The sequence below is a fragment of the Coptis chinensis genome, chromosome 3, assembly GCF_015680905.1.
Source record: "Coptis chinensis isolate HL-2020 chromosome 3, ASM1568090v1, whole genome shotgun sequence".
Lineage (NCBI taxonomy): Eukaryota > Viridiplantae > Streptophyta > Magnoliopsida > Ranunculales > Ranunculaceae > Coptis > Coptis chinensis.
Window position 1 is genome coordinate 28,713,234 of NC_141458.1, and position 18,700 is coordinate 28,731,933.

Consider the following 18,700-nt stretch of genomic DNA (forward strand, 5'->3'; position numbering starts at 1 on the left):
GTGGCGCACTGCTTGGTTACTACTCACTCCATTCGCTGTTATGGCTGTCATAATATAAATTGAAAACAATAACACTGATTTGATGTGCGCTTCTTGGCTGCTACTATCAATATCACTATTGACGTCAACAAAATACTATTATGGGTACTCCTAAATACTGAATACTAAATATGGGTACAGTTAAAACTTGACTACTACCTGAATACTGATGAGTGCAGTTTAGGCTTGACTAATGTCTTGATTATGAAGAGTGCAGTTTAGGCTTGACTGCTACCTAAATGTTGATGAGCACAGTTTAGGCATAACTGCTACCTTAAACATACGTGCAGTTTAGGCGTGACTGCTACCTGAAACATACGTGTAGTTTAGGCGTGACTGCTACCTGGAAGCATAAGTGATGAATAGTGGGGATGTCATAATGTTGAGATGCAAAGGGGGCACACGCCCTTGGATATGCCTTGAATGAGGGGCGCACTCCCTCATGAAGTGAGTTCGCCAAGGCATGATGGAATATCGAGACATGAGTACTCTTCCTCATATCTCCATATTCTCTTTGCCTCATATACTACTCAATGTCCTCATATCTCCATATTCTCCCCCTCAAATTGGAATATACAAGGCTAAGTTGAAATATACAAAGACTTGTCTATTCCGACTTGAACTTGAAACAGAAGAGACCAAATACCAACCCAATAAATAAACTGACCACCCCATCAATACTAAACTTAAAACTTGAAATTATACAACCAACCAATACCCACTTCAAATAACAAAGCAAAGACGAAGTTATACGACCAAAGATCAACCAATGCCCACTCCAAAAAACAATACCTCTTACTCCAATACACAAAAAAAAATTCTAACAAAACATGTATCAAATACCTTTATGCATATTGTGCGCGTCTCCATCTACTATCATCTTGATAAGATACAAGTGTAGTACTGAATTCACCAGTTCTTGGAACAACTTTAGACTTTGTAAAAAAAAAACGAGAATACTCACTATATGGATATGAACAGAGCATGCTAGACGAACAGCCCAGAGCGTGTGTGCGCCTAGCAGAAGGCTAAACCGAGCACATGCGCGCCTTCCACTAGAAACTGCGAGATACAAAACCCAGAGTGCATGCGCACCTAGAAGAAGGCTAAACCAAGCGTGTGCGCGCCTTCCACTAGAAACTGCGAGATACAGAGAGGTTGTGCCTTTCTGGAAAAGAAAAACTTACTTGAAGAGGACGTACGTGCACCCCATTATCAATACTGAGAGACAGAGAGATGGTGGAATACAAAGATTACGAAAGCAAAACAATACTGAGAAACCAATACTGAGAAACTTCGATCTCTATCCTAGCATTCTTCAAACAAACTTTAAACACCAACGGAAACTTCTTGTAAGAAAGATTAAAACTTGAATTGAATACTATACTAAAAACTGAAAAAGAATTGATTTTTTTTTTTTCTTGTATACGTACTTATTTTGGGGGTTACCTCTCCTAGCATACTACTAAACTTATATTTGAACTTGATGCTCCGATACCATAATAGTGGTGATGCTAGGAGAGTTGTGACATTGTTGCAATGGGAGAGAGACCAGTAAGAAGAAGAACGGAGAAAAGTGGAGGCTAGAATTATAGGGTTAGAGAGTTGTTTTTCTCTATATTTTAGTTCATATATTTATATTTGACTTATTTGGGTGTCAAGCTACTCAAACCAGCAACTACTAATTACATATCCACACTTATAAAAACGTGGGATACTTTACATACTTCAACAACTATTATATTTTCCAATCACACAAACTTTTCGGATATGTAACCAAAAACATGTCTTGCATTAACTTGGGAATTAAGCAGAAATAGGAACAATTCTTCACCAAGTAACAACTCACTGAGTTAGTGGAGGAACTCAGCATAATGATGAGGAACAAAGTTCATTTAATTAATCTGATATAGCAGCAACATATAGACAGAGCAATTGTTTTTAATGGGATATGGCGACCTAGGATCTTTGGCCATATCTCATTCACATTGGAGTATTGGACGGAATATTTAAAACTGTTAAAATAAAAACTGATAGATTTGGTAAATGATACACTGAGAATATGCTTGACAATTTCTTTGTAATACACCAATATTATTTCTACTTCCATTACTAAAATAAACTCCTTAATTGGTCTAATTTCTAAGCACCATAAATTAATTTGACTTTGAAGGGTAATTATGCTTTGCAAAAAAAGTAAAAAAAAAATAGAATATACGGAATTGTGATCAATCAAATATTGCAAAACCCCAAGGTCACTCGATTTTGATAAGTTTAATATATGATATGGATTTTAATTTTGAAGTATGCATGATATGCCCAAGTGAGTGAGATAGGATTTACCCAAAAAAACAAGGTAGGACTTAGTTAACAACTCCACGTAATGACATAACCTCCACATGAAAAATGAGCACTTAGTTAACACCTAAGTTTTTCTCCACATTTCCACAACGTAGGACCTGGTTTTGGTAAAAGAATGTTTCTTTTGGCAAATTACAAATTAAATGTTTACTCGTACTCGATTACTCCCAAAGTGATGTATTTTAAACTTAGAGAAAAATCCAACCAACATTCTCTTCTACATTGTCTTCATTTTTCTTTTCAGTTTTAACTTATAATATATTATGTTTCTTTGTCAATGTTAGCTAGCGATTGGTAGTAAACCAGCTGTTTCCTTATTCCTTGGCAATATCCTTAGGCTTGAAATTGTCTTTGATTTTGACATGAATTGACGATTTCAATGTCTGTAATTATATTCCAAATGCACCTTGTACCTAACTGGTCTTTAACACCTTTCTCTTTACTTCAGGATCTTCCACGGCTATAATTTGTCCAATTTATTTGGTTGGACTCTAATGTGAGCCCAATGAGCCAGACTTTGATACTGAAACACATGTGCGAGTAACCTTATCAATTTCAATCCAACAACCCCAAAGAGACTCACTCATTTTGGGGCGTCTATGACTCTATGCCCATACCAAAGATCCATTGTTGCATCAGTTCCTAAAACGCTAGCGGTAGTCGGGCGGTCGGAGAGTTCCTAGGCTTTTTAGGCAGTGCCTAGACGGGCTAGGCGCTAGGCGGTTTTTTTTTCCTAATATATATAGTAATACACACCTATACTACAAGATTTACCATAACTCAAAAAATAAACACAAACAAATATAGCCGGTCTAGGCGGTTTGTTTTCTTAATATATATAGTAATACGCACCTATACTACAAGATTTACCATAACTCAAAAAATAAACACAAACAAATATATTTATTACAAAAATATTTAATTGTTGAAGAATATCGACTTCACATAAAAACATACTCTTTATTATAATGACATATAATTTACATTAGACTTTAGTTTTTTAAACTCATTCAAATTTTAAGTCTACACGGGCTTTTAATTTTTGACATTTAATCATTCAAAAAAAAAAAAAAATGATTGGACCACCTGGAGACCGTCTAGACCCGCTTAGTCGGTCTACCGATTTTTTAAACGACTTGGACTTAGGCGAGTCAGTTGGGCACCGCCTAGCGCCTAAGGGGTCGCCTAGACCGATTTTTATAACAGTGCTATGGCAGCATCAATGTCCAATATGAACCGGCGCTCCAATATAAGACTTGAGACCGAACATATTAAACTCGACTCGCTAAGCGAGCTATTCAGTAATATGTGCAACGGGAGTGATACTTTTTCCCTGACTGATCTGCTTCTTTACTTCTAGAGTTTTAGTGCAAGTTTATGCTACTCTGTACCAAAAGGATTCTTTTTTTGATAATCTAAAAACCTCCATCCACATGGCTCTTTATATCTTGAAACATTTCAAACAAAATAACGCCCACCAAGGTGTACGTGCACATGAAGGATGTTAGAACAGTGACTCCACACATAAATATATTCTAGACCCAAAACATTTCAAGGTCACATGAGTCATGACTGAACCACTTAATTGACACAAATGAAAGGAACAGTTAAATATAAGAAAAAAAAACATTCACTTTCCCAAAATGAACATCATCTAGTTTAGTTAGTTATTATTAACTGAATAAAAAAATGGCTTCACCACCACCACCACCAATTCATAAAAAGAAGTACACTTTCTTAACAACAACATCTTCTCTGTTCTTGTTTCTTCTCTTATTACTCATTAGCATTCTCTTATTCAGCAAAAATGCTCTTGAGCCAACTCTTTCTTTCTATAAAGATTACCTCATTTGGTCTCCCTTGCAATCACCACCAACAATACCAACACCTCAAAATGATACAATTGTTGTAAACAATGATGTTGGGCTAAAAGAAAATGAAATGCCCATCCAAGAAAACCTCACTTCCATCCATGATATGGTCTCTAAGGATGATTTAAGAGAGGGGGGTGTTTCGATGAATTATGGAAGTAAATGTGATTTGTATGCTGGAAAATGGGTCAAGGATGAAGGGTATCCTGTTTATAAACCAAGTTCTTGTCCTTATGTTGATGAAGCTTTTAACTGTCAAGGCAATGGTAGACCTGATTCTGAGTATCTTAAATGGCGATGGAAGCCCGACGGTTGCGATCTTCCAAGGTATACTTATAGGAATGTGAAACTTGGAGTTTGATTAGTTCTTCTGTTTTGAAAATACATTCGGATTGTTAATGTGGAGAAAATTTCTATTTATTAAGTGAATATCCCTATTGACATCATTTTCAGGGACTGGTTATAGAATTTGTGGGAATTTCCTGTTGAGAGGGTAACGTGTTTGTTGAAGGCGGTACAATAGGTTTTTCAGTTCCCGGTATAGACAATGTCAATTCTTTTAAGAAATTGGCACACCCGACATTCATTTACTTTTTATCTAATTTGTAAGTCTAGGTATGCAACACAAACTCATTGGAGTAGTTGTGCAGCAATATATGCCAACATTGCTGGTGAACTATCGTTTCAGTTTCCCCACCCATATTGACAATTTTGGCTTTGTAACTTGTGGGGAAACACAACACATTCTATGATCTGTTAGGGGTGTTAGTTGTGGTTCAAATCTCAGTGTTAGGATACATGTAGTTTTAGCCGCAGAAGATAACGAAAAAGTCCCAAATTCAGGTTAGTTCAGTACTTAATGTTAGGATAAAATGTAGTTTTACCCTTAAATGATTTTGAATGCAAAAAGTCACAACTTAAGGTTAGGATGACACCACAAAGTGAAAAGCTTTGTTAAGTGCAAAAATATTTCCAGTTAGATTCTATTATTTTGGCTTATTGGACAAACTATTGAATCTCAACATTGGATTTTGTACATTTGGGGATTTGGATTGACTCAGAGTGTCCCAATAGTACCTCATAGCCAATTATCCTTTTGTATTCCAATTTAACTCTCTGCAAGTACTCTCCCCTTAAGTTGGAGCCTGGACATTGGTATGACTTTAAACCGGAATAGAGAGTTAGAGACCTATGCTAAGGCCCTTGGTGGAATTTTAGATCAGTGATAAATAGGATTTGATGTAAGAGATAAGAAAAATGTGGGACGCCTTGGTAAGAGAAAAACTGGCTGAGTCGTCATTGAGCTAAGAAATTAAAAGAAGAAATAACTCAGAAAGCTACACAGTCCAACTAATGGGACTGCAAAGATGACGTCAAACCAATTAGAAAATATATTTTAGAACTGGAAAGTGGAAGCTACTCTCTGTATTGGAATGGGATTATCATGTTGGTGGCCTCGATCCATAATGTTGTTTTTGATGTATGTATTGACTGGGGTTCTTTGTTGTCTGATTTCTATTCTTACACTGGTAACTATGGTGTCCTCGTGCATTGACTGTGGTCATTTGTTGTCTGATTTCTATTCTTACTCATGTAACTCGGGTGTCCTTGTGTTATGTTCTCGTTGTGTGTGTTCCTCACAACTCTTGCTTGTCCTGCACACTTTGTATTTTGGTACCACTTTCCAAATCAATAGAATTTACCTACCAATAAACAAGAACTTGTCCACCTTAGCTGGTTTTAGAGCATTTTGGTCCATAGTTATTTGTTGGACGATCCATTTGGAAGTTGGAACATCTGTAAAAGAATGAAGGATTGTTGTATAAGTTCTTGTACTAGGTCTAGCCGCCTAGGTGATAGTCCATGTCAATGTGCTTAATTCTATGGAAAACCAGAAGTTGCAGCAATTTGTTTTTGGAGAATGAATTAATCTTTGCAATGAAAGGTTGTTGGTTTTTGTAAATGGTGATGCTAGGAGAGTAGAGACGACATTAGTGATAGTAATACCAGTAATAAGAGAAGAAGGAGAAGAAGCTTAGAGTATGCATTGGAATAATGGAAGAGGAAAGCGTTGTATAGAGATAGTCAAAACTATAGTGATCTTTTTTTTTTTGCTAAGTGAGCATTAAGATTTATATTAAAAGAATAAGAAGGTTACATAGGTTGGGAAAAGGGGAAAGAAATAGGAAAAGGAAGAAAAAAGTACAACAAGAGGATTTGTAACAAATTGGCGATGTAACAACCCTACTAGGTAGGCCTCTTACCTTACACCAATTTGTACAAGCCCTAGTCAAATCTAAAATAGATACTTGTGCTTGCCTCCCACTTATAAATCCATGATGGCTTGCCACAGTACATAGCAAGGTCCTCATTAGCCATACTCGTAGTTTTTTTTGCAACTTGGTCCGCAGAGAAAGTAGCCTCTCTCCAAGTAGATGTCAGCATACAACTCTGTAGTTCAGCTTTGCATTTATCCTATCTTCTCTTAAGTCTCCAAGACAGTTTCCCTGACCCAAAAGCCACGATTGCCACTGCTGAATCAGATTCTCTACCCAAATGTCCCTCCAATTTCTTTGAGTGGCAACTTCCACACTTTCTAGAATGGCTAAACACTCAGCCATATAGTTAGTGCTCACTCCTATCTTTCTCCATATAACGAGGAGAAAATCACCTGAAGCAATTCTGTATGTAGCTCCAAGGCCGGCAGTTCCAGGATTGCCGAGGGAAGACCCATCACAATTAATCTTAACAAAACCATTATGAGGTGGCATCCACCAGCATGGCCGAATTCTTGGTGCTCTTGGTAGTATTGCATTCAAATTCCAGTTTTTGAGAATTTGGAGGTCGGCAATACTGTTGAAAGAATGCCCAGTAATGAGTACTGCAGCCGCTCTAATCTCCCTTCTGATCATGGAGGTACAAAGATTGAGATCATTATGTCTATCATCATGGTAGATCGTGTTCCTATGCTTCCACAACGTTACAATCGTTCCCACAATGGCTGCATCCCATAATTGTTTTACCATAGGGCTTCTACCATTAGCGGCTTTTCTAGCATCAGGTAAGGAGGAACACCGATTTCTAAACTTGAATTTTAAACAGACCCACTTCCATACCCTCTTTGCAAATTCACACTCCCAAAGAAGATGTTTGAGGCTCTCTTCATATTGACAACAGACATAGCATCTAGATGGCAACTTGACACCTTTTTTCTGAACATTCAAGTCGACTGCAAAGCTATAGTGATCGGAATGGTTTCTTGCCTCCTTGGTTCAACTCTCTAATGGTTGTTGGTTTTTAAATTAGGTATATCAAGATAAAAATAATAATAATCTTCATATTGGAGACACATCAACGCACAAGTGGGAACAGCCATGGAATACTATTTTGCATCAGCAAATATACAAGAGACAATGGTCGTGTTTTTTGTTTTTAAGTAGATAAAACTTTCATCTGGAAAAGTACAATAGCCAGTAGTGGAAGCAGTAAAATGTTTTGTTTAGGAGTCCTATAGGAAAGCAGAAAGATCATTGAAGAAATGTTATGTTGAGGCCATTAGCTTGCTGATGACCCATTATGTGAACCAAAGAAGCAACAGCTAGGCTACTGATGATCAGGTACAGCTGAAGAGTCTATATCAAGTTGGATTATAGTTGCTCCTCAGGTAGGGGCCTAAGATCCTAAATGAAGGATTGCGCTTTGCTGATGGTGAAGGATCCCTTGGTCCTTTCTGTCTGGGCCAAGAAGCTGTGGTGTAATGCAACCCTTAAGTTGGTAAGCTATATCTGGGGCCAGGTCAAGTTGCGGTGAGCCAGTGAGACAGGTCTTAATGAGTAACCTACGAGCAGCACTTACAATGTTGGAAAACAACAATAAGTTACATTGTATTGTTCTTTTCCTTGCTACTCGGAAATTGGTCTCTCTCCCCGTAACTATTTTTAAATATTCTGAGCTCATGTGTGTAAATATATGTATGTGTTTGTTTGCGAATTTATCTCTAAAAGTTAATACGAAAAATATGTGATATAAATCTTTGGTTTGAATATTGCATAGATGTAGAACCTTGGAATTACTCCTAAACGTGAGCCTTTTTACTGAATGGATACTGATATCCATATAGTCATATACTATTAAAGAACTCCTTGAATAACATAAATACAACATCTTCCATGAATAGGTGAGTTACACCTATCGCTTTCTTCTTGAGGAGATTTTTCTAATTCGATGATTTACTGTTGTACTCCTACAACTAAAGAGTTGAGAGTTTTGTATCTTTTGTTTTAAGACTGATCAGTTTCATCATGAGGACGCATTTTTCTTGCCTCATTTTTTATTCGTAGGTTTAATGCCACAGACTTCTTGGTGAGATTGAAGGGTAAAAGGCTGATGCTGGTTGGCGACTCTATGAACCGGAACCAGTTCGAATCCATTCTATGCCTCCTCCGTGAAGGCCTGTCAAATAAAAGCAGAATGTATGAGATCCATGGGTATAAAATAACAAAAGGGCGTGGATATTATGTTTTCAAGTTTGAGGTAACAAATCATTCCTAATTCCCAGATTTATTCTTTCATTATATTAAGGCATTAAGCAGTGTACTTGAGTCGGGATTAAATATCCTTATCAACTTTGAACATGAAATGACTAGAGAGTTCTTTTAATTTCTTAAGGACAACTACCCACAGTTCCACTGGATTGACATCGTATCCTTTCTATTGCCCTGAGGTGAACAGTAACTAAATGATTGTACATTGATCTCTACATCTTTGGCAGGACTATAACTGCACCGTTGAATTCGTTCGCTCACATTTCCTTGTTAAAGAGGGAACCCGTACGAATGGTCAGGGAGGTTCAAACCCCACCTTATCAATTGACCGAATCGACAAATCTGCTGGGCGATGGAAGCGAGCTGATATCCTTGTTTTCAATACTGGCCACTGGTGGACTCATGGAAAGACTGCTAGGGGGTCTGTAATCTTTTTATCTTGTGCTGTTCTGTGGTTTTGTGTATTTCCTACTTCCTTGTAGGCTTTGTAATTTCACGCCATTTTTTAATACCAAGCCCTTAGTGAAAACAAACGAATGCGTTGGTTCAAGCAGGAAAAATTACTACAAGGAAGGTGATGTTATCTATCCTCGTTTTGATGCAATTGAAGCTTATAGAAGGGCCATGAGAACTTGGGGAATGTGGATTGATGAAAACATAGATCCCACAAAGAAGTTGGTTTTCTACCGTGGCTACTCCTCTGCCCATTTCAGGTTAGGATTTTATCAACGCCTAATGTTAGTTCTATTTGGCTTAGTGGTTATTTCCTGACTTTCGATTTTACCAGAGGTGGTGACTGGGACTCTGGTGGGACATGTAATGGAGAGAAAGAACCTATTCTAACAGGGGCTTTCCTCAACAGCTATCCCCTGAAAATGAAGATTGTGGAGGAGGTTATTCATAAAATGAAGGTACCAGTGATACTGTTGAATGTGACAAGATTAACAAACTTCCGTAAGGATGGGCACCCATCAATCTACAGCAAAAATGTGACTGATGGACGGAAGGTTTCTACGAGGCGGCAGGACTGCAGTCATTGGTGTGTTCCGGGGGTTCCTGATGCATGGAATGAATTGATATATGTGAGTCTCATCTTACAAGAAACAACTCCACCAAATTTAAAGTAAAAGTTTTGTATTTGGTTGGCTTCTTTCTTTTTTCTTTTTTAATTATCACTAACAAAGGAAGAAAACATAAAAAAAGTAAACAAATGAAAGAACAGGAATCAGTAATTAATTGTAACCCGTAGCATATATAAATTTTGTTTGATCTTTTATCTTCTTTATGATCATGGACATATCAAATATAGTAGGGGGTGTGGATTTTACATTCAAGTATTAGTGAAAAGAAGTTATTCGATAAAAAGAACTCACTTTTAATTGTGGTTCAAAAAAATATAAATGTTCATGTATGGCATCGGTAGCATCTCAAAGGAATGTAATTCCTTCCTACCTAATACTGTTTGCATCTCTTACATTGACGAAGGGAAATGCAGTTTAATGCACCAGAATTTTTTTTGCACTTCTGTTAATACATGCTAATTGGAAATGATGAGTATATTATGAAAGCTTATTCTGATGTATAATTCATTAATTAAGTCATCACTTTGGTCTTAATGGATCAGAACTGAGTGTAGATGTTTATAAAGTCCACTTTTTTCACAGTGGATCTTGGGATTAATTTAGAATGAAAGGCAGATATGTTGGAGATTGTGATACCAATAGGATTATGATGTCAGATCTTAGAAAGAACATCGTTGAGGTCTTGAGGATTATGGCACTAATAGAATTTGAGTCAGATGCAGATACACTTCAGAACCAAATTGAACGTACAGTCTCATTGAATTTCACGAAGAAGCCGGCCACTCTATTGTTAAGGTTGTTTTAGGTTGACTTCATAAAGCCAGAACCATAGTTGCTGCGCAAATCTCATTTGGTTCTTAACCTTATCTGAGTAGGGTATATATTTTGGTTTTGGGCAGCATGGTTGAGTTGAGTTGTATCTAAATTTTGAAAGGAATTTGATTTTACCTCGACCTAGTAATCAGAAATGTAAACCAATTCTTCTGTACAGATAAGATTTTTGTTGATGGTCATTACTAATGGTTTCTTATAGGTGAGAGTTCTTCATTTTTCTCTTGTGAACACTTTCTAGAAATATCAGAGCTGACATAATGTTCCGTAGTTTCACTTGGATATGGTAATTTATACGCCAGAGCAAGTAAGAAATAGACCATCAGAAACTGAAGTTAAATTTAACTTCATATAATTGTTGATTTGTAGCTATCTGAGTGCAGCAAATCCTGCTATATCAATAAACAAGAAAACAAAGGTATAACGTTGCTTGAATCCCAAGCTTCCATAACTGTTTAATGCAGATAGATTAATGGACTATTTACATAATGTTGTTAATTATTAACCATGCATCTACTAAATTATTAACATCTGAACCCGCCTATGAACTTACAAGGCTTCATGTTCTTCCCGTTGAGCTCTATTTCGTTCTTTTCTCCGCTCAAATCGATAAGGGAAGGTGAACGTACAGAGATGATGATCCCAATTTTCTTGATCTTAGATCTTGCAACTCTATATTTAACCTTCGGTTTTCATCTTGAAGACTCTGACAGTACGACTTCCAGAATTCACAATCTTTTTCTCTTTGCTTCTGCTTGGTTCTGTGACAAGATTAGTTATCTTCGCTGTTAGATTACTAGAGCAACAAAATAACAATAATGATAAATATTATTTCACTTACCTTGCTCTTCTGTTTTGAAACCAAACTTCTATTTGGCGTGCCTGTAGATTCAACTGCTCTGCCAAATCGCGTTTCTTGTTCTGCAAATTTATTCAGTTATACTATGTTCAGACTTCAGAATCCAAACTCTAATCCCTCGTGGAATTAGTGGAAGGAAAGAAAACGAAATGCAAAGACTAAACCATCAAAGACATCATGAACTCTTCAGCAATCCCATGAGAATATTAATTTGAAATACTTTTTCATTTTTTCGATCAAGTACCAGTGCAGGAATAGTGAAATTTACATATGCATATATATAGAAAATAGAGTATACCGGAGAAAGAATTCTGTGTTGTTTGAAATTTTCCTCCAGCAACATTACTTGTTCACTTGTGAGCACAAGTTTCTTTCTTGTTGCGTTGTTGTCATCGTTCTTGCTGCTACTGTTACTGTAGACAAAAATGCTATTGTTGTTGTGCTCTACTTGTTCGTCTGTTCTTGAATCCGATCCATCAAAATTTGGTACTTCATTATCAACATCTTCCTTTTTACAAGGCGGGAATAAGAGATGAAACGGAACTCGCTTCTTATTCTCCACTGGCTCGCCGTTCATAGGAACAGAGTCAACAGACTCACTACGACCGAGTCCAAGACCTAGCTCTATATTGCATTCATCATCTTCTTCCATGGTTTTGGAGGGCAAGACCAAGTTGGTCTAGTTATATATAGGAAGCTAAAGGAGTTAAATAGACGCTTCGCAATCGTGTTAAATTATCCATCATAACAACAATATCGCCAATGTGAAAGAGCAATGAGAGCATGCGCTTTGGACTTAGACCCTCATGCATATTGACCAAATAAATACGAGTTGAAGTACTAAATGGTCTGTAACTCTGTATGGTATCTTCTTCCCAGCAATGTCAGAGAGGGTCAATTTCATCAGATTTGATCCTACCCCTAAACAAACTAATAATGAGTTTGCATATTTCCATGCTTGCAAGTCAAGTCATAAAACTTTACCAATTTGACTTTAACATGATAGGTATTGTCCAATTTGACTCTAACTTGATAGGTATTGGTATTGTGATTCTTGGAATTCAGGGTTGACAACACTCAACATGAAGATATAACAATTAAGCAAGACGACTACACTTATTTGGGTAATAAATATGGTCAATGATGATTAAAACTATTACAGGTTACAATTACCTATTTATTGGAAGTTAGCAAATAAATCTAATGAAACTAACACGTGACAATATTTTTTTGAAACATATATTGATAACTCGAGAGTTACTATCGTTTAATACTTTTTAAGTCATAATAATCATTATGGTCAAAGTCTCAAAGAGGTTATATATACTTGTAAGGAAATTATCACGAAGTGATATAACTACAATAAGAATGGTTATAATGTTAGACCATTGTAGATCACAAATTCACAATGATTCTGAGCCATCAAATGCTTGAACATGTCCATTTAAAATGAAGCTGATGTGGTCATGTAATCCTGTCTTGCTAAAGGCGAAAAAGAAAAACACAATGTAGTGAATTGCATAACCGCATTACTAAATGGCTTCCTTAGTTTGTTATAGAAATTCCAATGTATTTTTCTGGACAGATGTTCTATACAATTGGCTTAATATAATGTTTTCAAGTGCACGGGGAAGAATCCAGGATTCTAAGCCAGGAGTTCGAGATTATGTGAACACCACCCAAAAAAAATAACCATATATAATTTTGTTTTATTTTTCTTGTCAAAAAATCTAAACAATAAATATCAACAAAATTATGTATTTATTTCAATTCACAAAACTAGAATGCGTTGACTACTAAGAATTTAATATGGACTGATGAAATGTATTACTTAAGCACTTAAGTCATTAATTGATACTATTATGTCTATATATATCTACATAATCTAACAAATTGTTAAATCTAACAATTTAACAAATTGTTAACTTCCTATAATGTTATAATTCTATATAACATTATACATTATATAGAACATTATACATTATATATATAATGTTATATAGACTTATAAAAAATTAATATTGAAAATAAAAAATTACCTTGTTTTTTTTTTTTAAGTAGAAATTTTATTGATAATAATAATGAGTTTTACAAATAATTAGGATAAACATGCAAACAAACTGCGTTGCGCCACAAGTCCTTTCTTAATTTGTATTTTGTGTGTGTGTGTGTGTGTGTGTTTTTTTTTTTTTTTTTGGTTGAGGTATGACCGTTTGTTTAAGAATAGAGAGTGAAAGAAAGGAAATAGAGCATACGAGTTTGTTATGAGTGATTATAATTATACAAATTGACCGGTTGGGCTTTGGGCCTTTGGATATTTGTTTTAGTTTCATCAACCCATCAAATATTCAAAGACACATTTGTCCTTCTTTAATGGTTTTGAACTCAAAATAAATGATAAATGATAATTTTGTAAGGGAAAAAAGAGAAGTAAAAAAAAAGTTGGTTTATTGGAATTTTTTTATTAGTTTTTTTTTTCATACTATTTTTTTTGTTGATAATAATCTTACTATAGTTGTGAAAATTTTGGGAGTGCGGTAGTTGGAAGTTTGCTAAAATTGGGGGTGTGAGTCCTTATAGTTTGAAGATTTTTCTAGGTAATTAGTTATGTGGTAATTGAGATTTTCTAATCTCAGGGGGTGCGACCATCCCCACACGCACCCCCTTATATCCATCTATGGCTTGATGTATTATTTGACATCCAGGTGAAGATGAAATAGCTTCGCCCCCATGCAGTTCCATTTTGAAAAGGCTTAAAATATTGAATTTAGTTTCAGTTACTATGAGATCAATGCGATTACCACAAAGTGTTGTAAAAGCTTATGTGCCCCCCTTAAAAAAGTAATTGTTTTTGTTGCTGCAGTTATTTTGCTCGGCTAAAGAGTGTAACGAAGTGTGGAGGCCTTCTAATTCCTCTTGTCTCCACTTCAAGGAGATTATGTTTATTGTGCTTCATGGTGTTTCTCATGAAATTGAGTTTATGAACTATTTGCTCTGCAATAGCCATGAACTCGAGAAAATAACTATCAACTATGAGCATCAACATTATGATTACGATTGTGGCTTTTGTGATCTGGATAAACACAGAATAGAATTATTATCAAAAGAAGTGTAGGAAAAATAGGTAGCACAAGAGGCTAATGGAAAGAAGGAGATGGTCAAGCGAGTCAATGCACAGATTGGAACGGTACTAAGCCCTAGTCTCCAATTACAGATTCTGTAGTATTTCTTATTATATGGTCATGGGCTTTTTAAGCTGCCAAAATGTTTACTAGTCTTTGTTTTGTTGATCTTATTTATTTAGGGTTAATTAGAGATGCCCCCTGTTTGATAAGCTTTTTTTTAGATACCCCCTGTTTTGAAAATCATTTGAGATACACCCCACTAACTAATGTTTTCCGTCAATGAAGTATTTTGCACTGACCAAAATACACCTCTAAAAACTATTTGAGATACCCCCTTGCCCTATAAAATAATTTGAGATACATCTGCATATATTCATATTTTCATATATTTGCATACCCCCTAGTAATTGAAAAAAGTGAATTTTCATATGCAAATATACATCTGCAAATATAAACTACTTTGTAAATACATATTTTCATGTGAATATAAATTGTCATAGTTAAACTACTATGTAAATGGACATGATCAATATACAACATTTTTTATACAACAATTCATACAATGGCCTTCATCTCTCTACAAGTTTATTTATGACTTTATTTTTTTGTAGATGTAATCTTTCTACTGTGGATAATATTCCTACAAAAAATGAGTTCATTTAAATGTCTAAAGATGCCAAAAGAGGGTTGCTTAAATCTTGACCGTTAAAATAAACTCATGCTTTTAAATCAGTTTTTGTAAGGGCTAGAGACTTTGAAATGACATGGAAGTATTATCAAAAAGGGTTAAGTAGAATTATTCCTACAAAAAATGAGTTCATTTAAATGTCTAAAGATGCCAAAAGAGGGTTGCTTAAATCTTGACCGTTAAAATAAACTCATGCTTTTAAATCAGTTTTTGTAAGGGCTAGAGACTTTGAAATGACATGGAAGTATTATCAAAAGGGTTAAGTAGAATTATTTACCCCCCAACTAGATAAGTCAATTAGGATTCCCCGCCCGCCAGATCCTCCCCAAAAAAATCTTAATTGGCTCATCATCTAGGGGTAATACTACTTAACCCTTAAAAAAATTGATGGAAAAACATATCAAAGAATGGGCAGCAGAATATGCTAATTGAAAGAAGAAAATGGTAAAGCAAGTCCTCCATTCACAGCTTGGGAATGTACTAAGCCCTGGTCTGCAATTACAGTTTGTATAGTTTGGATTTACCTGTTTTACGTGCTTTTTTTAAGCTTACAAATATTCGTTAGTTTCGGATATGCTGAACTTTTTTGTTTATGTGGCCTGTGAGAGTCTCTTCACTTGCTATGAAACAAAATATTTATTTGGTTTTGATTATGAACCATATATACCATATTTCATACTGTTGTATTGAGTTCTGCCTGATAAGACAGATATATATTGGGTCATAATTATTTAGTTCATTTTGTATCTAATTCATGAGGCAATTTTCATCTGTCAGTGTTGTATCATGTTTTGCCTGTTTATTTGAAAACAATTTGAAATTTGGAAGTTCATCTGTCAGGGTTGTGGGTTGTGGCTGAGTTTTCTAAATCTGCTTCTTGAATTGCTCCAAGATAAATGAAGCAAGCATTTAAGCATTACCGAGTCAGGAAACCAGATTCGGGATCAAATGTGCAGCTATGAGGATGATCATGCCATTGAAATCCTTGCGTCAATGCATAATCAATTCAATAAAGCTTGCCTTTTGATGGAATCACTTTCCAATTGTAAAGTAATCTTAAGTTTATGCAAATGTTTACACAAAATGCCAAAAAGTTCTTTCCATTATCTTCCTGACTAACACTCTCTTCCCACATCTAGACTGCGACACTTCTTAACTGGATGTTTCTTCTAATCCTCTTACTTTGTTCACTAAATGAAATGGAATTTCTAAGTCCCTAAATTAATCACAAACTGGATTGAAATCAGATAAAATCCCTAATGACCTGATGTTCATTTCATGCTCTAAGCAGCTGAATAACTCAAATTTATGTCCTATACTCAGAAAACTAAATAAAACTTGAGCGAAATCTAAACATTAGGCAAATAGCTAATTTATACTTGCTTATAACTGTTATGAGTATCTCTGTCCAGCTAGTATCATTTGTTTGAGAGTACAACTTTGATGTGTATCAATAAAAAAATTGTTGAAATAGATCGAGAACTAGCACAATTTTTGTAGGAACCATTATGGTTGCAACGAACGATTATAAATTGCGAAAACCCACGCGCAACGGAATAAGGGGTTCTCACGATTTTGGATAGAAAACATACCTTTAGATCGGCTAAGATAACTCTGAGAATCCAAGATCTACGAATCCAAATCAACTTCTTGATCTTCTGTTGTATTCCTATCAATGGAATGGACGTTGTGTGGGCAACGATCTACCACCCTCTTCTTTCTCTCTTGGCCTCTATCACTCTCAAGGTCATAAGCGAATTTGAACTAATCTTTCTTGAGTAAAACCATGAGTAAGTCGGCCAGAGAAAAAAGGTTTCCTTTATATAGGCTACAACAGGGACCATGAGAAGAAATTAGTGTTGGGCCTCCTGACGGGCTTGGGCTTCCCATGTTCACCCAGAACACACAGCCCATGTCCGTCAACAAATGGTTTATTCCACTAAAGGTCATTGTTGCACTACCGCCCTAATCCCAAATTACGTGTTACATTTATGGGCTCCATATTATATGTTTGTTGATATCCCCGTGTTTAAGATATCGAATGGCCGTTAATTAAGTCAAGTTACTGACAACTACATTAATCAACTTCTTATGTCCTTGAGTAGTACCACTCAACCTCATTGTCATGTCGGATTAAATCCACCGGCAGGGTTTACATGACAATTCTTATGAGCTCCTCAAGGGGACATCATCAACCCGACTTCTTGCGGGTCACGGATTCCTTCTATAATCAACAACACACCTTACATACAATGTCATTACCTAATCCATCGAGTTTGTTGATTCACAAATGAATCTTACTCATTGATGATTTAAAGCAATGTACAATGCACGTAAGTGCCCGTTATTATATCCGAATTAAGAGGACAAGCATCCATAATAACAGAGGTTTATTGTGCTCTTATATAGTCAGTATAAAGATAAACAACCTCACTTGGTCCTGTTCAATACACACAAAGTGTACTAGTGTAATCTTGTAGTCAAGATATACTAATACCAGATTATACTAGAACCGTACCAATAGTTTGTCTAAATCTATCTAGGTTGTGAACATTTACTTATACTTTATAAGGTACTGATGATATGATCTTCTGTGTGTCACCACACACCATATCTTCTACAACATAAAGTATTAGACACATGCATATAACTAATAACATATATAATATGCATAACATTTGTCCATATGATTCTCATTCAAAATATAAAGAATTAGAGTTAATACAAAAGTAATGTTTTTAGTATATAACCCTATCAGTTTCAATAGAAACTCACATAGATCGACAACAATTACCAAAATGATAGTTAAGAAATATATGTCATTTACAATGAGATTTTATATACAATCGTTCCTTGATCTTTCCTTGATCGAGTTACTGAGCCATATACTGAGATTTATAGACTCGAATTCTATAGCTGTTGAAATTCAAGACTTATATATATATACTGAGTTATTGACTTATATACAGAGTTACAGACTCAAATATACTAAGGTAAAATTCAAGACCTATACAAAAAGAGTTACCGACTTATATATACTAAGTTAAATATAGAAACTGAAATCATAAACCGATTCCTATACAAAAATATACGGACTCAACCTGCAATAGAGTTGATAGCTTCATAAATTGCGTGTCTGAGTCCAGCAATCTTCCTAACAATTTGTTCATAAGCACTGGGATCGGATAGTTTTGACTTGATAATAATATAATGAACAAGGGTCATTACGATTTCTCACGGTCATAGCCCTTTCCATTCTCTTGGCTAACCAAACAGGGACAAAGCCAGGATTCTAAGCCA

General features: G+C 35.6%; 2 protein-coding genes across 4 annotated transcripts; one reads left to right on the forward strand and one right to left on the reverse strand.

Moving 5' to 3' along the window:
• The first annotated feature begins 4,024 nt into the window (after positions 1–4,024).
• TBL5 (TRICHOME BIREFRINGENCE-LIKE 5) lies at positions 4,025–10,944 on the forward strand. 3 transcript variants are annotated; one of them, XM_086601336.1, is made up of 6 exons: positions 4,025–4,598; positions 8,612–8,804; positions 9,043–9,236; positions 9,370–9,528; positions 9,603–9,897; positions 10,480–10,944. In XM_086601336.1, exons 1-6 carry the CDS (start codon positions 4,090–4,092, stop codon positions 10,498–10,500), a joined length of 1,371 nt encoding a protein of 456 aa, XP_086457462.1. In that variant the 5' UTR covers positions 4,025–4,089; the 3' UTR covers positions 10,501–10,944. The 3 variants fall into 3 exon arrangements, with proteins under 3 accessions (XP_086457462.1, XP_086457461.1, XP_086457460.1); XM_086601335.1 differs by having other exon boundaries at positions 10,620–10,944; XM_086601334.1 differs by lacking the exon at positions 10,480–10,944 and having other exon boundaries at positions 4,026–4,598; positions 9,603–10,142.
• Positions 10,945–11,045: 101 nt separating this feature from the next.
• LOC147509016 (uncharacterized) lies at positions 11,046–12,336 on the reverse strand. The gene is made up of 3 exons (XM_086601337.1): positions 11,886–12,336; positions 11,570–11,649; positions 11,046–11,489 (listed from the first exon to the last, which is right to left on the reverse strand). The coding sequence occupies exons 1-3, from the start codon at positions 12,237–12,239 to the stop codon at positions 11,330–11,332; spliced, it is 594 nt and encodes a 197-aa protein (XP_086457463.1). The 5' UTR covers positions 12,240–12,336; the 3' UTR covers positions 11,046–11,329.
• Positions 12,337–18,700: the final 6,364 nt, after the last annotated feature.

Bases quoted from the DNA above. Each gene is read 5' to 3' on its own strand.
- LOC147509016 (XM_086601337.1), bottom strand. From the start codon at position 12,239: ATGGAAGAAGATGATGAATGCAATATAGAGCTAGGTCTTGGACTCGGT. The intron at 11,650-11,885 runs GTATACTCTATT...ATAAATTTGCAG, and splicing joins AACACAGAATTCTTTCTCCG to AACAAGAAACGCGATTTGGC. The intron at 11,490-11,569 runs GTAAGTGAAATA...ATCTTGTCACAG, and splicing joins TTTCAAAACAGAAGAGCAAG to AACCAAGCAGAAGCAAAGAG.
- TBL5 (XM_086601334.1), top strand. From the start codon at position 4,090: ATGGCTTCACCACCACCACCACCAATTCATAAAAAGAAGTACACTTTC. The intron at 4,599-8,611 runs GTATACTTATAG...TTTTATTCGTAG, and splicing joins GACGGTTGCGATCTTCCAAG to GTTTAATGCCACAGACTTCT. The intron at 8,805-9,042 runs GTAACAAATCAT...CATCTTTGGCAG, and splicing joins ATTATGTTTTCAAGTTTGAG to GACTATAACTGCACCGTTGA.